The sequence below is a fragment of the Vipera ursinii genome, assembly GCF_947247035.1.
Source record: "Vipera ursinii genome assembly, chromosome: 5".
Lineage (NCBI taxonomy): Eukaryota > Metazoa > Chordata > Lepidosauria > Squamata > Viperidae > Vipera > Vipera ursinii.
In genome coordinates this window covers 41872126-41891973 of record NC_139518.1, presented here as the reverse complement: position 1 = coordinate 41891973, position 19848 = coordinate 41872126, and the positions used below count along the sequence as shown (strand labels likewise).

The following is a 19848-nucleotide window of genomic DNA, read 5'->3' as shown; positions in this document are numbered from 1 at the left end:
CCAACTCTGCAATCATTAGACTGAATTTTCAAGGCCTTTTGTCTGAAAGTGAAGAAGCACCCTGGCTGTGATCCAAGGTGGCTTGAGGACAGGTTGCCCTCTGAAATGCAGGCATACCTTTGTTCTTCCTAGTCTCTCCCAAAATATGCAAGCATGGAGGAAAGGGGAAGATTCAACAAGAGTATACTTGGGGAGGAAAACACTTTTTATTAATTTTAGGAAGCAGAACATTTTCGTAGAGTGATAACAATCAAGGCCACAATCACAGACGTGCCCAGCAGAGCAGCAATCACTATGGCACCGATAGCCCCAGGACCCAGAGACCCTGCAGATGAGATGAAAGAGAACAGAAGAGTACTTGGTTTTGGCATATACAATAAACAATGCAATAGTAAATTAGTTAAAAATGAGATACAAATACTAAAATAAATAATTTAGTAGATTATGCCTAAAACTGCAGTTGCAGGAAGAGAATACAATACCCCCACAATTGCTCACCTATATTGGCTCTATAATGATTCTACCATATTTGCTAAATGAGTGACTAATACCTACATTTAAGGATGGGGGTAAAGAGCTATGGCTCTTCCCCTCCATTTTTTATACTGCTTAAGAGTACAGTAGTGGAAATAGAAAGCTCCACGGTAGTATGTTGCACTCCCAATCTTTGGTCACCACCAGGTAATCCTCAGTAGAGCTTAAAAACTAAGCAGCTGCTGTCAAAGATAGGGAATCATTGCTTCCTGTGTAAAGGATGCACATGATGCATATTAAAAAAGAGATCACATGGTTATGGTCATCCTTTTGATCCCCTCTGCAAATATCATCTGGGAAGGCCAGTACTTTAAAATAGATCACAAAGTTGAGAGGATATTACAGAAGATTACAATAGCAAGCCACTTTTCCATCATGCCAAGATAACTGCAAATATTCAGGTGTTTTATTATTTTAAAATATACGTTATACTCCAGTGCAACTATTGCCTTCTAAGTCCTTGAATTCAAATTGGCAAAATTTAATTTTTGTAATATTAAACTAGAGATGAAATAACATAAAATTGGTATATAGAGGAAATATGAAAAATAAACATAATTGGATAAACTTTGGTGTGTGTGTGCATGTGTATTTGCTTAAAGCTGAGTAGAGCTGAAATTCATGAGCAGAGCCTAATTATAATCTGGATGGCTCAAGTCTAGTTTGTATTAAATGTGATAGCCTCCAGTTTTCAATTTTCCATGGCTACTTATTATGATTAGAACTAAATACATTGCAATTTATGATAATGAACTTTAAAAAGCAAGTCAAAATAGAGGATTGTATTCTGTATTTGTTGGTCCATACTGGGATACATAAATTTTGCTGTAAATTTATATACAATGGGCATACATTTATGTACACATAGTATACTATTCACTACTCTTTACTGTGCTAGGCAGCATTATTTAAAAAAAATAACTAGTTGTAAGTATAATAAAGGCAGAAGGTAAGAGAAAAGGAGTAAAACATCAAAATACAGTTATACTTGCTCCCAACTATTCAGAACAGAGATGAGCTGAGATTCAAATGGAAATTGTATTGCAGCTGTTAATAATAACTTTTGTTAAACACATAGAACTTATGGAGATGTGCTCAGGTGCTATACACCCCCCCATGCACACTCAATCAACTTTCCTCCTTCAAATTAGCATCATGTACAGTATAGCACTAATCCACTCTACCTCCCTATCTTTCTGATACTGTATTCCCTGTTTCCAGGCACTGATTTATGTACTGCCTTTTATTCTTTAAACTTCTTGTCTAATTTTCCTATGAAGGTTATATTCTGGGGGGTGATCCCTCAAAGACTTTCTTTGTCCAGAACACCATATTCAGAATAACTTTAATCACTTTTAGTCTGAAGAATTTACTCCTGGAAAATTAACAACTGACCACTAAACAGCCTGGTCTAGAGGAGAGGCAGCATAGTCTGAGCAAAGAACTCTCTTGTTCTTCAGAACTTTCTATGCCCAAACTTCTCAAGTTTTGCACGTGCCTACTAGGGTATCAGGTGCACATTTGCCACAAGCAGCACTCCTTGCTGATGGGAAGGGTACACAACTAGTTTGGGTACCCTCTGGCCAGCATTCCACAAGCACAACTAAAGTCCAGCTTTAGCCTAGGTCTGGTTCCATTGTCCTATGCAAGCTAGGATATCTTAAGACTGGGTTGCAGACAAACATATTGCTTCCTGAATCCCACCAACTAAAAGTTACATGCAACGGACTAATTATACCTAGCACAGAAATGCCTGGAAAGAGTTTGCCCCCTTTAACCCTTTCCCTTAAACTACTGTAAACTTAATTGTAACAGAGGAAGAAAAATGATCCTAAAAGCTCCCATGGGATTGATATAGACAGCCAGGCTTCTTTATGTAGCCAATCAATGGAAAAGAAAAGTGCTAGGTGTATATTCAGAACCAACTTAACAATAACACATAGCTTCATTCTTTCTTTGATGGGCACATGGCCTGAGGGAGATGTGCAAGTTCTGCAACCCTTCATTAGAAGGCCTGACAAGAGGTCACTAGAACCCTCCCAATAATCAGCCCTGCTGCCAAGCACGGATACCATTGTCATTATCCAGCTGGTGGAGATGGGTGGTGTCCTCTAGTTCATAATCAGATGTGTATGATGGGAATCCTGTAGACTCTGAGAAGCGGGCAGGAGGGGTGGTTTCTAAAGGCCCTCCACCTGACTGCAGCTCTGGTGGATCATTCCACAAAGTTGGGATAGGTCCTTGTGAGTATTCTGCTGGGAAAAACATACAAGCCATTTAGTCTTTTGGCAATCCAGAGCAGGCCAAAACCTGTGCTTAAATTGCCAGTACGGTTAAGCATAAACAAGCAGAGAAAGTGGGTAGACAGTTTTCCTGAATTTCTCCAAAGGAATAAGGTCTTCTCTATAAGAATACTTTCTTTATATATATATATATATATATATATATATATATATATATATATATATATATATATATATATATATATATATATATATATATATATATATATATATATATATATTCAATTTTATTTTCCCATTTCTTCCACAAACAAGTCAACAAATATATCGCCATACATAAATACATACACGTAAGTTTGGGTGCTGCTCGCCCATTTCCCCTTTCACTGTATCCACCCTCCTTCTCTCTCTTCCCTCTTCTCTTTCTTTCTCCCTTTCTCCTTTCTTTCCTACTTCCCTCTTCTTCCTCTCCTCTCCTCTTTCCCTCACCACTCCCCTGCCGTTCCTCCTCTTTCCCTCCAACCTTCCATAAAATTTTCCCCAAATTTCAAAATACTCTGACTCTGTCTTATCTTTAATTATCATTGTTAATCTATTCATAGGTCTTCTCTATAAGAATACTTTCTTAAGGTAGGTCTCTCCTTTAGCAGCCTAGTAACACAGCTGCAGAAAAAGGCCCATGGGAGGAATCTCCTAATGATGCTTTCACTGGATTAAAAAAAAAGCTGGAAAATTTGCTCTGCCTATCATTAATCTAAGGCACAATCAGCAGTGTTGTACTTCAAAAACATCTTCCAATAGGAACCTGCTGCAAAAGATAGAAAGCGTCCTCTGTCCTCGGCTGGTTAAAGTCTGAAAGGCTCTAAGTAACTCAGTAGCTGCAGCTAAGGCTCTTCTTTGAAAGCTCAGCTCTCTATTGCCAATCTCTGTCCTGGGCCCTTAGTCACCCCTTGTTTCCTGAAAGCTATTTGCACCCATACAAGGCTATAAAAGGGTGTGTAGATGATTTTTTTCATAGGCAAGATAGATGATCGATATAGACAGACAGATGCCTAAAAAGGTTGTTTTGAAGGGGAAAACGTGGCTGATGCTCAGATCTGCTTGATTTGAAATGGACTTTTGAACAATCTGATTATATTTTCTGGAATTTTTATGTCCTTTAAATTTTCATATATTTTTCTTTTATTTTAATTTTGTGGGCAGTCGTGTGATTCAAATATGTGAACAACCGGTTCTCTGTGTGGATGCCGCTTCTGGAAGTCCATTCTCGGCCTGGGGAACAAAAAATTAGCTACCGGTTCTGCCAAACTAGTGTGAACTGGTTGAATCCTATCACTGTGCGTGGGCTATTTCAGGAGATTAGAGTTAGCAAAAATGTATTTATTTTTAATAATTAAATAGTAATCTTATGTAACAACACCTTGCAATTTTATAAAAGAAACCATTGTTAACTGGAAAGCAATAATGAAAAATATCAATTTTTAAATCCTTTTTTTAAAATAGGAAGGATAATTTGTTAACTTTTTAGAGTGACCAACAGAATGGGAGCAAATTCCAGGTTTTCCGCTTTGCTTCATTTTGGTTTCCCCAAGCAGAGGAGTGAATTCTGGTTATTGTTCTGTTTTGCATGCACAAGCTCCCCAAAATGTAGACCTTCTCAAACTTGCTTGTCTGTCTCAAAAGCAGTGCAACCAGGGTAATTTTTAAAAGCCACAACTGCATTTAGTTAAAAATTTAGATAGGAGTGGAAGAAAACCAAAGATATATAAACTGGAAGCCATCAAATGTAAATATCAGATCAGACTGAGGCATCTGATTCAAATAATTTTGAAAATATCTTCCCCATCCCAACAAACAAAGGGTGATGAAAATAGGCATCACATCAAGGAATTTTTTTTCTTTTTTTGTGTGTGTGAGCACAGGCTGCATTTAATAGCAAATTTGAGCATAATTCTTATACTGGAATGATTGTTGTTGTTAGCTGCGAAGTCGTGTCCGACCCATCGCGACCCTATGGACAACATTCCTCCAGGCCTTCCTGTCCTCTACCATCTTCTGGAGTCCATTTAAGCTCACGCCTACTGCTTCAGTGACTCCATCCAGCCACCTCATTCTCTGTCGTCCCCTTCTTCTATTGCCCTCGATCTTCCCCAGCATTAGGCTCTTCTCCAGGGAGTCCTTCCTTCTCATTAGGTGGCCAAAGTACTTGAGTTTTAGCTTCAGGATCTGGCCTTCTAAAGAGCAGTCAGGATTGATCTCCTCTAGGACTGACCGGTTTGATCGCCTTGCAGTCCAAGGGACTCGCAGGATTCTTCTCCAGCACCACAGTTCAAAGGCCTCAATTCTTTGGCGCTCAGCCTTTCTTATGGTCCAACTTTCACTACCATACATTGCAACTGGAAAGACCATAGCCTTGACTATACGCACTTTTGTTGACAGGGTGATGTCTCTGCTTTTTAGTGTGCTGTCTAGATTTGCCATGGCTTTCCTCCCCAGGAGCAAGCGTCTTTTAATTTCTTGGCTACAGTCCCCATCTGCAGTGATCTTGGAGCCCAGGAAAATAAAATCTGTCACTACCTCCATTTCTTCCCCATTTATTTGCCAGGAATTGAGAGGGCCAGATGCCATGATCTTGGTTTTCTTAATGTTAAGTTTCAACCCAACTTTTGCACTCTCCTTCTTCACCTGCAACAAGAGGCTCTTTAGTTCTTCTTCACTTTCTGCCATTAGAGTGGTATCATCTGCGTATCTTAGGTTGTTGATATTTCTTCCGGCAATCTTAATTCCAACTTTTGATTCATCTAGCCCTGCCTTTCTCATGATGTGCTCTGCATATAAGTTAAATAGGCAGGGCGACAGTATACAGCCTTGCCGGACTCCCTTCCCAATTTTGAACCAATCAGTGGTTCCGTGTCCAGTTCTCACTGTTGCTTCTTGACCCGCATATAGGTTTCTCAAGAGACCAATAAGATGGTCTGGTACTCCCATCTCTTTAAGGACTTGCCACAGTTTGTTATGATCCACACAATCAAAGGCTTTAGCATAGTCAATGAAGCAGAAGTAGATGTTTTTCTGGAACTCTGGAATGATTAAGAACGCCTAAAAAGAGGCCTTTAACTTTAAAATTTTGAAACAAATATATATAAAAGCTCAAAGATATTATGGCTATGGGTATGTAACATTTGCTGCTTGAGTGTGTTAGTTTTATGCACAGTTTGCTAGACAGTCTATTGGCTATCCTCCTGAGGTATCTATGTTTCTAAGAAAAAAGCATCAAATAGAGACATAAGGTTTTGCATAGCTTCATTACAAGTAACAATTGATTACATGACATATACATGGCAGGGAAAGTGATAATCCCAGTTACAAATGAAATTGACATATATGCTGGTAAGACAGGGGAAAGAAGGCTCTGTAGAGAGGCAGATTTAATGGGCAAAATGCAATCTGTAGCATCAGACACTTCTGGGAACCTTAAATAAAATAGCTTTCTTGCTGGGATCTGTGTAAGCTGTGGAAGGCATTAGCACAAGCTCAGGAAAAGCCAGAGTTACTATAAGGTGCTCCAAACAGGCACCCTAAGCACATCTCTGAGCACTCTGCATCACATATTGCCCTTTGAATCTGGATCTCTCCCTGGCCCTGTTAAAATCCTTCAATATATAGGTAGTCCTCAACTTATCATTCATTTAGCATTTATCAACAGTTCAGGTACAACGCCACTGAAGAGTGACTTTCAACTGTCCTCACACTTATGAGCATTGCAGCATCCCTGTGGTTATGTGATCAAAATTCAGGTGGCTAGCAGCTGGAATGTGGCCATTAACTAAAGGACTACTTCTATTTTGAGGCTAAACATTGTTTTTATTGTGTTTTGCACAATGAAAGACAAAAGGCAATGCTTATATTAGCCCTTCTGGCTGGGAACTAGAATCAAACGTTTTGGAGGGTATCAGGCTGTGGACAGTTGACATAAGAGGAAGCAACTTTTTTCAGGAATGGGCATCGTACGTAAAAACTTCAATCTCAATTCAGACAATTGCAGTGGGAAGTAGGGAAGACTGGGGGCAGAGTCTCCTCCCCCTTTGCAATTATGAGGTGAGATTCCAAGAAAACTACATTTCCTTTGATGCTGCAGTTCATTTTTCCCCTAAGCATCTCAGGAGAAACTGAAATGCCATTTATGTTTATTTATGGGTAGACCCAGAAGGCAGGAATCAAAGCTCATTTTGTTAGGTAGCTTGAAACAGAGACCCTAACAAGAACTGGAGACATTCTACAGGGCCCTGTTGAAGCACTGGAAATATCACACCCAGCTGAAAACTGGAACCACCCTTAAGAACTACCTAATTGTGTAACAAAACATGTGTAAAAATAAGTCCCGGACCAAAGGACTGCAGGAGTAACCAAAGAACATGAACAAAGCAGAAAGACAGCAGCAATCTGTGTGTGGGTGCCCATTTATATGGACAAACCGATCCTTCCAAAAGGTTATGTTAGTCCATCAACAGAATTGCACCAAACAAGAGGAAGGAAGGAAGGCCAAATCATTAACCTGTTTTTTAAGGACTTGCTTAATATGATGCGGAAAGACAATCCACTTTCATTTGTTAAGATATAATAGTTCTCTAGCAAAAAGTCTGCTTTGATGATACAAGTAGCTGTTGGGAAAGAAGGCTCCCCGCCCCCGCCCCTCTGAAAGCCACATGGCAGTACTTTGATCTACCTTAGCAAGATGGCCCATAGGCAGGACTTTGCCCTGGCCAGAATTTACAGACATATATGGACATGGCAAAAAGGTTTCTTGAAAATTATGCAGCCCTTCCAGGTACACTAGTCACTGGAGTACATTTGATGGTCAGGAGAGACCTGTTTCTCTGTGCCATTGCCTATGAATGGCCACTTGGAGGTAGTACGAAGGAATTGTGGCCGTGTGTGCCTATCCTCTGCAGTGTACCAAGTTCCAATTTGGCATATTTTAGACACGTTTTGGGACGCGGTGGCTCAGTGGGTTAGGACGCTGAGCTTGTCGATCAGAAGGTCGGCAGTTTGGCGGGTCAAATCCCGAGTGCCGCGTAACAGAGTGAGCACCTGTTTCTCGTCCCAGCTTCTGCCAACCTAGCAGTTCGAAAGCACGTAAAAATGCAAGTAGAAAAATAGGGACCGCTACGGTGGGAAGGTAACAGCGTTCCGTGCGCCTTTGGCGTCTAGTCATGCCGGCCACATGACCACGGAGACGTCCTCGGACAAGCGCTGGCTCTTCGGCTTTGAAACGGAGATGAGCACCGGCCCCTAGAGTCGGAAACGACTAGCACGCATGTGCGGGGGAACCTTTACCTTTACTTTTTTAGACACGTTTTAAAAAGCTACCTTCTTATGTTGGTCTTCCCATGCCTCTGCCACTGACTACGCCAGCAGTTCTGTTCTAATGAATGTTTTTCATTTCATTTGGTTTTGCTTTGCAATTTTTATAACATACTTTATATATTTCTTAGGGGTTTTCCTCTTACACTTAAGGGCAAATGCAGTCATGTAATTGTAAAAGTGATAAAATAGTAACTGCAATCATTTACAGCCCTTGACCCACCCCCCATATTTTAGGGCAGGAGATTCCTTTTGCATCTAGGACCTCAGAAGTTTATTATTTGCTTAAATAATACAGAGCAGACCAGAACAACTTCATATGTGCAAAAGCCTAGCTATGTTGATGCATGCAACATGAAGCACAAAGTATAAGTATGTTTTTCCAGATGGCAGTTTGTTTCTATATTGTGAGCCAATGATTATTATTGGGGAGAGAGAGAGAAGGGAGGGAATTCTTCCTTTGCTGATTAATAAAGCTGCAGTTTTATTACTTTCTTACTTAGGAAGAAGCCTAATAGAATTCAGATTGGAACAGTCACATGTAAGATTACATTAAGTTAACAATAATTTAGCCAAACATTTCATAGAAAAGCTTGCTTCTGAGAATGGTTTTATTGAGCAAAAGGGGGGGGGGGTAGAGTGTGTTTGTGGTTGGCCATTGTGTAATATTTTTTTTTACTGAATTTGGAATTACTGTATATACACGCTAGCCTAGGAATATACTACAGTCCATCTAGTACATATGCTGACAAGTTGTTTTTTTTTAAAAAAAACCTAATGTTCTTGCTTACTTCTAAGCAAATAAACAAGGGTCAGTATGATAACTTTCCTTATTATCTGCTCTACCCACTTAATCAAAATTGATACATGGCCCTTGAAATATTTGCAGAATTGGACAGTAAAAGCTACACTTCAAAGTGCAAACTTTAAAGAAAGAACATAAGAAACTATCATTTGAATGTCTTGTTTGATTAGACCTGCACAAAGTTGAAAGGTCTACTGGTTGGTGTACTGGTTAAAGCAGCAGGATTAGAAACTGGAAGGCTATGCGTTCTAATCCTTCTTGAGGCACAACTGGATGACCTTGGGACATTTTTTCTCTCTCAATCCTCAGAAGGAGGAAAGGGCAAAACTGTTTTTGAGAAGTTTACCAAGAAAATGGCATGGACTTGTCCACGCAGCCACCAAGAGTCAATAATAACTGGAGGGCACAACAAACAAACTGTGAAACAAAACCCAGCCAAAATAGATTATCTCATTAGAATCTGAGACAGACAGGAATCTGGACGAAAAGACAGGAAGAAAACAATTTTGTTGTGCTATGCAGAGCACCTTGAAATTACCAGGTCCTTTCTGAGTTTGAAATATTGGCAGCTATGAAATTTATGATACAGAATTGGTCATCTCCATCCCACTAAACATTCCAAATATGACAAATAAGTTATAAATTCTGATATAGGATTGTCTCCTTACTTGAGCGTTAGGCAGGAATTTGAAGTAACCTTCACAGCAATATTGTTTTAATGCAGAGTACCTTGAATTATTTTTAGCTTTCTTCAGATTTATTGATACAGGAAAAAAGTGGCTATGGTAAGTTAGGAAAAAGGTCTACTGTTTTTGGAAAAAAAATAGGTCAGCTGAATTTAAATATACAAAATATCAACAGTGGGCTTTTGCTTAGAAGGGCACAATGGGATTTGGGGTTGTGTCTTCTCAGAATCAAGATTACAACTCTCTGCACACATTAAGCTCACTTATTTTTAGGCAACACTAAGCCATTTTACTTCAAGCTAGCCTTTATTAGCCTCAAGAAAGTGGATAATTCAACTTTATTTTATTATTTGCTTTCTCTTTATACAATTGTGACTGAGCAAGGGAAAAACTGCACAGACATTTGACTCAACTGCTTCCATGTCTCCTTTGGGGCTGACTGGACTATCTCCTTGCTCAGCTTGGATGACTCTGCTTCAGAAAGCCGAGCAATCAACACAGAAAAGCAGGGACCAAAATGCTCTTGGAAACCAACAGTGGACTGTCTGGATCCAGGTAGCCACCATGGGCATGTGGCCAGTGTGTGGATGAATGAAGCCCTTCTTCAGAGGCACAAGGGAAGACTGTGGTGCAGTTCTCTGTCCTGGATCGGTAGAGGCTGAACGTTAAACAAAACTTGTTTACAAGAAGTCGGTCTATACTGCCCATGCTGGCGCTACCCTTTTCATCATTCTGTTTTTGCTTGAAGCATTTCCCCTTGCCCCCCCCCCCCCCAGAAGCAAGCTGGAAAAATTCATTTCAAAAAATCAAAACACAATGGGCAAAAAGTAATCTTTGTAATGCATACTATATGACCTAATTAAACTGGTTATTGTCGATCATTGTTCAGAATTCCATGCAGATGTGTACTTGTGAGGTTGCACGCTTCAGTCACAAGTACACGAATTGAAATTACCGGTAGTTAAAAACAGTCAGTTGGTAAATGCATGGATTACTATATTCAAATGCTGCATGAACAAAATAAAACAGAAAAACTAGACACATAATTTATTCCCCTAAAATTAGAAGGATTTTCCATTTGGCTGTAAAATCTTGTATGCACTATTAAAACTTACAGCATGCAGGAAAAATTCTAGAGCGGATCATAAAGTGATGACCATAAGTATCTTGAAAACAATGTAGTTGCTTGCCAGAACTTAACCCAGATTTATAAAAAGCAACACTTGCCAGATTAGCTTTATCTGTTTTTTCTTAGACGATTTTAAGATCTGTTACACATATTTCAGCATACAATTTCACAAGAAATCTTTGATTACAAATTTCCAACTCCAGGTTGATCTTGATTGGATTTAGAAGCTAAGAAAAAAAGTTAATAATAGTTAGAAGGGACCTTGAGGTCATCTAGTCCAACCCGCTGCTCAGGCAGGAAACCCTATACCATTTCAGACAAATGATTGTCCAGTCTCTTAAAACTTCCAGTGTTGCAGCATTCACAACTTCCGGAGGCAGTTGTTCCACTGGTTGTGTTCTGTCAGGAAATTTCTCCTTAGTTCTAGGTTGTTGCTTTGCTTTGCTTCTTGTCCTGCCTTCAGGTGCTTTGGAGAATAGTTTGACTCCCTCTCCTTTGTGGCAACCCCTGAGATATTGGTACACAGCTCGTCCTTCTCTTTATTAAACTAGGCATACCCAACTTCAGCAACCATTCCTTATATGTTTTAGCCTCCAGTCCCCTAATCATCTGTTGCTCTTCTCTGTACACTTCCTAGAGTCTCAACGTCTTTTTTACATCGTGGTGACCAAAACTGGATGCAGTATTCCACGTGTGGCCTTAGCAAGGCATTATAAAGTGGTATTAATACTTCACGTGAACTTGCTTCTATCCCTCTCTTAATGCACCCTAGCACTGTGTTGGCTTTTTTGGCAGCTGCAGCACACTGCTGGCTCATATTTAAGTGATTGTCCACTAGGACTGAGATCCCTCTCACAGTTACTACTATTGAGCAAGGTACCACATATACTGTATCTGTGCATTTGGTTTTTCTTGCCTAAATGTAGAACCTTACTTTTTTTACCACTGAATTTCGTTTTGTTAGATAATGCTCATGTTCCAAGTCTGTCAAGATCCTTCTTTATCATAAGCCTATCTTCTGGAGTGTTAGCTATTCCTGGTGTCGTCTGCAAATTTGATGAGTTCCCCATCTATCCCCTCATCCAAATCTTTGATGAAGATGTTGAAGAGCACTGGGCTCAGAACAGAGCATTGGGGCACCACACTACACACTTCCCTCCAGCTGGTCAGCCAACTATGAATTCATCTGGTGGTGATGCTGTCTAACCCACATTTTTCTATCTTATCAAGTAGTATAGGTTGTGGTCTACTTTATCAAATGCCTTATATCCACAGCATTCCTCTAGTCCACTAATTTTGTCACCTGGTCAAAGAATACAATAAGATTTGTCTGGCATGATCTGTTTTTGACAAACTCACGTTGGCTTTTGATTATGACTTTGTTTGCCTCTATGTGTTCACTGATTCGTTGCTTATCATTTCCAAAATCAACTTATACTTGGACAAAAGACCACCAGTAAATATAGACTGTTAGCTAGTTAAAAAGCATCCTGAATGAAGGCAATGGCAAACCATGCCCATATTGTTGTGAAGAAAACTCATCAGGGTGCCTTTCCTTAACTGAAACAAAAAAAAAATTCTTTCTTCTTGAACGTCTTCTAAAATTTTATTACATCAAAAGTAAAACATCTCATTTTTTTTCTTCTGCTTTGTGTCCAGTTTTCAGAAACTGCCTGGGCAAGTCCCTGCAGTTTTCTTGGCAAGGTTTTTCAGAAGTTTACCATTGTCTCCTTCCAAGAGCTGAGAGAAAGTGACTGGCCTGTTATGCAACTAGGTTTATGCCTAAGGTGGTTTCTACCTCGATGCTTAACCACTCGATGCTTAACCATTCATTCCATTCCATTCATGATATCATTATCAAATATCTAAGAAACATTTTGCAAACAACTTTGTTTTAAAAAAATATCATAATTTTACAGAAATGAGTTTTTGTGTATTTACCATATGTGAAAAATAGAGAAGAGTCTTTTTTGCTGTTTAATAGGAAACTCTTCAAGTTTTAAGGGTCCTAAAAATAGCAAGACAAATGTACAATGCTGAATAAAAACTGAGCAGCTAAACATCTGTTGAGCTTTGAATCCAAATGACAGAAAAAAGATACATCTCTTAATATATATTTATTATGATATTCTGAAACCTCTTCCATTTCCATATTCTTCTCCCACATGTACTCGTAACTGAAATGACATTTATTTCCAGAAATATCAGCACAGCCTATATTTTTTGCACTGGACTGAAAACCTTGACATCAGAGTCTGCATCAAAATTCTTCTCTAGACACAATAAGCGGCAAGGGACTATGGGTCAGTGGTACAATGCATATTCTTTTATTTAAAGATTCCTCCCAAATAATCCCAAGTAAAGAAATCTCAAACATCAGTGCAAGAATGTATTTTTTGTTTGAAATCTCTGAGAACTATGTACTTCAAATGGGAAAGAGACAAGAGACAGAGCGAGTACTAAAAGAATACTATTATTTCTCTGAACTATTCACTTTTCTTGGAGGAATATTATTTCTCAGAACTATTCATTTTGCTTGAAGGAAAACTTTACGTATCCTCAATGCTTTCAGCAGTTATATTGGTTCAGGGCTAAGATCTGAAAATATATTCTATTCTGCATTTATTTTCCAGGAACAATGAACACACACGTGTGCACGTGCACACACACACACAAACCCCTTCTACACTAACGCTTTTTATAGTAATATCTGTTTCTATATATTTTTATAATACTGAATCTCACCGATATTTGAATTATGACTTTCATGGTACTGAGCAAATTGGAGAAATTAACCCTTCCACAAACCAGTTCTGCAATCTATTATTCAAACTAAGCATCTTAAAATACATCTGCTGTCATCAATTCATAATTCTTTCTGCTAACCATATGGAGATAAAACCCCCAAGAATGTCACAGAAACTTGAATATGGCTTATACATCTTACTCCAACAATTGTGGGGTTTTTTTAATATTTCAACAAATGTTCACTCTCATCTTCAGATACAGAATTAAAAACTTCCATTAAAAATGGGATAATTCCCACAGTGTAAAATTCCATAGCCAAAACCATGTCCCATGTTTATGATGACTTTTTCTGAAAAACACCCAAGTTAACTCTATCAATACAGATTTAAGAAGTTCCAGCCTCTTCAAGGGTTTAAAGCTGAATTATGTTCCATCTGACCAAAATGAAACTAGTTACACAACTTTACTCTCATAAATTTTAATCTCATCCTAGTTTTCATTATTATGTTAGTTATCCATATACTGCCTTTATGGAAAAGAAATTTAGAATTCTGGGAATGCACAGGGAAAGGGAAAAATGCTATTTGAATTTTAATGTTGGCCAGAAAGAAGAAATTCAACTTACCAGTTTTTACAAGAGAGATCAGGACTCCAGACAGTGTCAGTAGGATGAGGTGAAATGTCTTGGTATGGGGCATTGCCTCTTCAAAAAGTGAGATGCTTCTGGAAATGCTCAAACTCTCTAAATCCTTAATCAGGAAGCAATTTTCTGAAGCTAAATCAAAACCTTGTCCAGTCAGTTCTCAAATCTCTACATACGCAGAAATATACATAAGCAGAATGGCAAATACTCTACAGCCTCATTTATGCATGCAGACTGGCTGATTTAACTGGTTTAAGCCAGAAGGCAGTTTCACCTTCTAACAATTTTGTCTTATTTCTCCACCCCCAAATTCTGACAGTTGGCCCTTGGAAACTCAATCCTCTCCCAACAGAGTAAGGCATACATTAATGGGAAGTTAACTGCAAAACCCCAAAGGATGCACTAGGCTTCCAATAACTGGGCTACGTATTTTAAGTTTAGGATAGCAATGAATAACCCTATTCATTAAACAGTTCTATACTTAAAATAGGCATTTGTTTGCATAGGGTGTGAGAGTGCAAAATAGAAGGATGCCAATCACATAATGTTTAAAGTAACAGATATTAGAAGTTTTAAATTCAACATAATCCACTAATTCTTGATTGAGTTTAAAATACATCTCAGATATCAGATCCATGTTTATTAACCATCCTGTGATTTAAATTCCAGACATTTTGTAAAACTTTTCCTGTTTGTTAAGGGATGACCAAATTTCTTTAACCTGAAAGAATCATATAAATGAGGCCATATTTGAATCTTCCAGAAATGTTCAATGCCTTGAAAAGCCAGAATCCTTGTGTTCAAATGTATATCAGAAAGTATTTTTGACTAAATTAGAGGTAGAAATCAAATTTTCATTAGGAAGAAAACTGCTTCAGGATACTTATTTACATGAGCGCTTAGAAAATCAGTTAAGATCAGTTAGGCACTTGAAATTATTTGCAGCAACTTTACATTCAAACTGCAGTGAATGATTTTGTTTAGCTCAATTTACTGGAAAAAGTATGCATTGTTCAAATAACTTAGTTTCATTCTGGTGAGCTTTTATTTTTGATAAAAATGTGAAAAACTATTTTAAGAACCAATACACATCCTTGATCTAACTTCAGTTTATAGAATTCAATTTTGAAAAGTGAATTGTTGTAAATTGCTATACAGAGGCACAATGGTAGTTTTTAAATAAATGTTTCATTTTCTATTTATACCTATTTGTGTTATAAGAGTTCCATTTGAGTTTTTATATTTTTGCTTATATTATTAAATATATTACAATTGTATTTCTTCCTTTGCAAATTTTGCATGTCAGCCCCAGTTCAATAGCCAAACTACTACACTGTACAAATAGCCAAATGATAAAATCACTACTTGAATTACCTTAAAATGAATTTAAATTACTACTTGCTGAGTCATAATTTATATCAGTATGTATATAAAGGCTTGGTAATTTTGCAAGAAAAAACTTCATTGTTTCTCTGTAGTCAGTCTGAAATCTGAGGCATAAGATCCTCTCTGCCACATGGCTCACTCAAACTGTTTTGATTCAAATTATTTGCACATGAAACTACAGACTTTTCCATTTCATATATAAAACTACTGTTTCAAGCATTTTGGGTTTGAAACACTTCCAAAATGCTCAAAACAGTCTGTTTTGAACTCACAAAGTTTCAGTCAAAAATTTTCCACATGTCTAACTGCCATATTTGTTCCTTTGGCAAATATTCACTTTTATTCACACCTGACCATAACTGGAAAAATGTGAAAAGATGTTTCTTATTACTTGGCACCAGAGAGAGAGACAACAGTTAGCCTAGCAGAGGCTGCCACTGCTGTATGTATGTTAGTTTGGTGAACTGATATTCAAAAAGGTAATATATAAACTTATTTGGTATATTGGCACAAACTCAAGTGGCTTATAAAATAAAAAATGTAAAAAAAATTATAATATTCCAACAGAATCAATAAGGAACTGTATATTAAATGCGTATCTATAATCACCTAGGCATCTTGCTTTCCAACTGACAGGCATTAAGAATCTGCTAAATATCATATATATAAACAAAGTATATAAACAGTAACAGCAAAAGCCATAGCACATCCTACAATGCCATCATCTGAACATCGGTGATCTGCAGCATTATTCCCTTTTTCAGCAAGGTAATACTTATGAAATGAGTTGCATTAAAACTATTTAAATGACCCAGCACCACTGATTATAACTGAAATACTACTTAACAGTTGTATCACACTTCACAGGATTATTATTCTAAAGGGTTTCAGTTCAAATCTCAGTTTGTACCTGTTCAGGGAGAAAGCTGCCTATGTGATGATCATTATGTTAAGGTAATTTATTGGCATTTGGATAATTGTAACTATCAGTATTAATTCTGCAGAGGATAATTGACTTTAGACATTAAAATCTGTCCAAACTAAAATTTGAAAAGCTTCTAATAAATCATAGTTTATGACAGAGTCCATTACAGAACAAAGTTCAAGTTGCAAAATCCATTTTTTTACCAGAATCTTGAGATCACCAACTACAAATGGTGGCTCAAAGAGCTAATTATTTACTAATGTATTTATTATTTAATTAATATAATGTAGTTTTAATCCTATTTTACATATTTTTAAATGTGCTATATTTTATGACCTATTTTATGCCTATTTTACTTACACGATATTGAATGTTATAGGTCTATATGTCTGTAGGTGCTTCTGACATGAATAAAGAAAATTATTTACTGGACTCTAAAGGTTCATACAGTGGAATGTTTTGCACAGATACGTATCAGCCTATTCCATCTAATTTAAGCCTGAGATGTTAGGTTCTATTTACAGATCTCAATCTGTTGTCTATCTCTCCATGAATTACAAGATTATACAAAAGAAAGGCTATTATTATTATTGTTGTTGGTAGTAGTAGTAGTAGTAGTAGTAGTAGTAGTAGTAGTATTCAAATAAGGCAGTTGTTTCCCAAGCTTCAAATTTTACCCATGCCAATTTTTTACTAAAATTAATTCAGTTTAGAACTGGCTTCTTACATACTCAAAATCGTTTGTATACAGGTTCTTGGATTAGCAAACTGATCTAAGAGAAGGACTACATCCTTATTTACATAATTTACATCTCACTTTTAAAAAAAATTGAGACTCGCATGAAGACAGAAATTCTAAAACACTTATTTGGAAGTAAGTCTAATAAAATTTAACAGGATTTATTTTTGAGGTGAGATGTACAGAACTGTTCTATAGGGCTCTATAAAAATATTCAGTTACAATAATTTAGAGAAAGGGAAGTGGACATTCTAAAATGTTTATAGAACATTTGAAACACAGTTAATCTGATTTTTTTTATTTTCTTAACTCATCCCCAAACAGCTATTGAAATCTAGGGCAATCTAATGTTAAGGAGTGTAGACCGAATTGTTAAGTCTACATTTAAGAGTCACAAAAAATCATCTGTTCCCAAAAGACAGCATATTGTACAAGTAGATTAGAGAGCTATGCTGTTTGATACAGCACTTGCTGTTTTGATCACACTAGGCCAGGGGTCGGCAACCTCGGCTCTTTTATGACTCGTGGACTTCAACTCCCAGAATTCCTGAGCCAGCATAGCTGGCTCAGGAATTCTGGGAATTGAAGTCCACGAGTCATAAAAGAGCCGAGGTTGCCGACCCCTGCACTAGGCTCACTAAAGGCTCTATTCTAGATGTTTACAGCTGTAAAAAGAACTATCCAGACTTGGTCTCTTGCATAAACAAAACCAGTGTGTGAATAAGGGAATGTCTTCAAATGGAAAAAGTGAAGAGTGAATCTTTGTCAATCATTTGCAGCCTTGATGTTTATTTCCACCTCTAAAATTATCAAGTAGAAAAACCAGCAACATTCCTCTAGGATTACAAAATAAAGCAACCGCTGTCCCTCCAGCTCCTGTGTACTTGCTTGTCAATTAAGCAAATGGGTATTTGTAGCACTTCAAGGCTGAGTTTAGCACCACAAAAGATGGCCAACATTGGCTTTGACAAAAGCAAACAATATGTGCAATAATACAACCAGGTTTTATTTTATTTAAACTTCTTGTTTTCCCCTTCTTGTTATGTAGAGTTCAGAAGGAATTTAAAGATCTGTTGTAAACATAACGACCCCCCTCCTGCTTCATAAGTGTACAAAGTAAAGGAGAGCAGGAGAGCAGATTTGTGACAGGTTTCTCTGTGCTACTAGATGCAAAACTATTTACAACTCTACAACCATCTCTATACAGTTATTGTACAAATTGGCATTTGAAAGACGAGGAAGGGAGGGGAAAATCAATTGAAATAAAATTTAAAGCAACTTCAGTTGTTTTCTTCAGGTAATGACAGAAAAAAAAATCCTCACATAACAACTTCACTGCGTAAGTGGGACACGGGTGGAGATACCTAAGTGCATTGAATTCCGGAATATAACTGGGAGAAGATGGATGGGATAAATATGGGCACAGTGAAAGTAATGGGAGAGTGTACTATGTAACAAAAACCAGCACACTGCATTTTATTCATATGATTTTTTTTTTACAAACATAGACACTGCCAATGCTCAAATTCCTTGTGTCGTTTATTTTTCTTTGAAGACGACATCTCCTGTTCCTTGGCATAATGCTGCTGCAGAACGTACAAAATCCCGAATCACCATCATGTAACCAGATGAAAATCTGGCTACATTTCATGCTTCAAAGGTAGCATCAAATTCTCATACAAAGCCAACTGATGAACATACATATGGTAAAGATCCTGTGTGTCTCTGAAACGAGACAAATTCACAGCAGAAGGGTCCAAAATAACTGGCCCAATCACAATGGAGGAAAGAGAATTACAGGAGAAATTCAGCCTGAAGTGCCTCCTCCCACAACTTGAGTCCCCAATTGTTCAAGAAGGCTGGATGTGCTGAAGCCTGAACTCAAGTAGTGTCAACACCACCACTTAATGAAGAGACTTCAGCTTCCCCAAATGCAATGTGCTGAAGATAGGCTGACAGGGGTGTGCAATGCCAGACCAATCCAAGCTGAATGCTGCCCACCACAAAAATTTTCTGCTGTTGGCAGTTTTACAGTTAACTTATGAATGTACCTCCTGAAACTGGAAGGCATGGAAGTCAGTATCTGCATGGCGTTTTGGTTCTGAATGACATCTGTTAACCATGAGCTCTCCACCATGATTGCACAGGCTTATTGTTGTGAAAATGATGACAGAAGGGAAGGAAGCTACCATATGTAGACCTCCAGATGGCTTTCCAAATAGCTTGGGAGGGAAAAAAAATCACTCACAATGCTTTGAATTCAACCTCTTGAATAAATCTTCTTTTCTGTCTACCCCCAGTACAAAAATCAAAGACCAATATAAATGAAGGTGGCTGTGCAATCCTGGGCAGAAAGCATTTGCTGAAGCTAAAAACAGCAGCCTGAGATGATTGATTCTGTGATCCATTTGCAAAGCAAAGATGATAGCAGTGAAGAGAAAGGACTCTGTCCGGCAGTGGAGAATGCATGGTTAACAGACACTGGAAAAGCCAGGTGAGTGGTATTGACTCAGTAGTCATCCAAAGTCTCTATTTCTCCCATGTTGAGCCGTTCTGATGAAGCATTAACTGAGAAACCTGAAAAAGACAGATCCGAGTTTATCAGTTCACAGATGAATTGTGTTTCATACTTCCCAATTTATGTGT

At 37.9% G+C, this 19848-nt stretch overlaps 2 protein-coding genes across 5 annotated transcripts in view; both read right to left on the bottom strand.

Moving 5' to 3' along the window:
• SNORC (secondary ossification center associated regulator of chondrocyte maturation) lies at positions 1-19367 on the bottom strand. 3 transcript variants are annotated; one of them, XM_083365005.1, is made up of 5 exons: positions 19254-19367; positions 14135-14284; positions 2607-2789; positions 1523-1581; positions 1-325 (listed from the first exon to the last, which is right to left on the bottom strand). In XM_083365005.1, the coding sequence occupies exons 2-5, from the start codon at positions 14205-14207 to the stop codon at positions 293-295; spliced, it is 348 nt and encodes a 115-aa protein (XP_083221131.1). In that variant the 5' UTR covers positions 14208-14284; positions 19254-19367; the 3' UTR covers positions 1-292. The 3 variants fall into 3 exon arrangements, with proteins under 3 accessions (XP_083221131.1, XP_083221129.1, XP_083221130.1); XM_083365003.1 differs by lacking the exon at positions 1523-1581; XM_083365004.1 differs by lacking the exon at positions 1523-1581 and having other exon boundaries at positions 2607-2786.
• Positions 18651-19848, bottom strand: part of GIGYF2 (GRB10 interacting GYF protein 2) — a 111949-nt gene continuing 110751 nt past the window's right edge. For both annotated transcript variants that reach the window (XM_083365000.1, XM_083365001.1), the window contains one exon: positions 18651-19779. In XM_083365000.1, the coding sequence (XP_083221126.1) occupies positions 19712-19779 (68 nt within the window). In that variant the 3' untranslated portion in view covers positions 18651-19711. The remainder of the gene's footprint in view (positions 19780-19848) is intronic.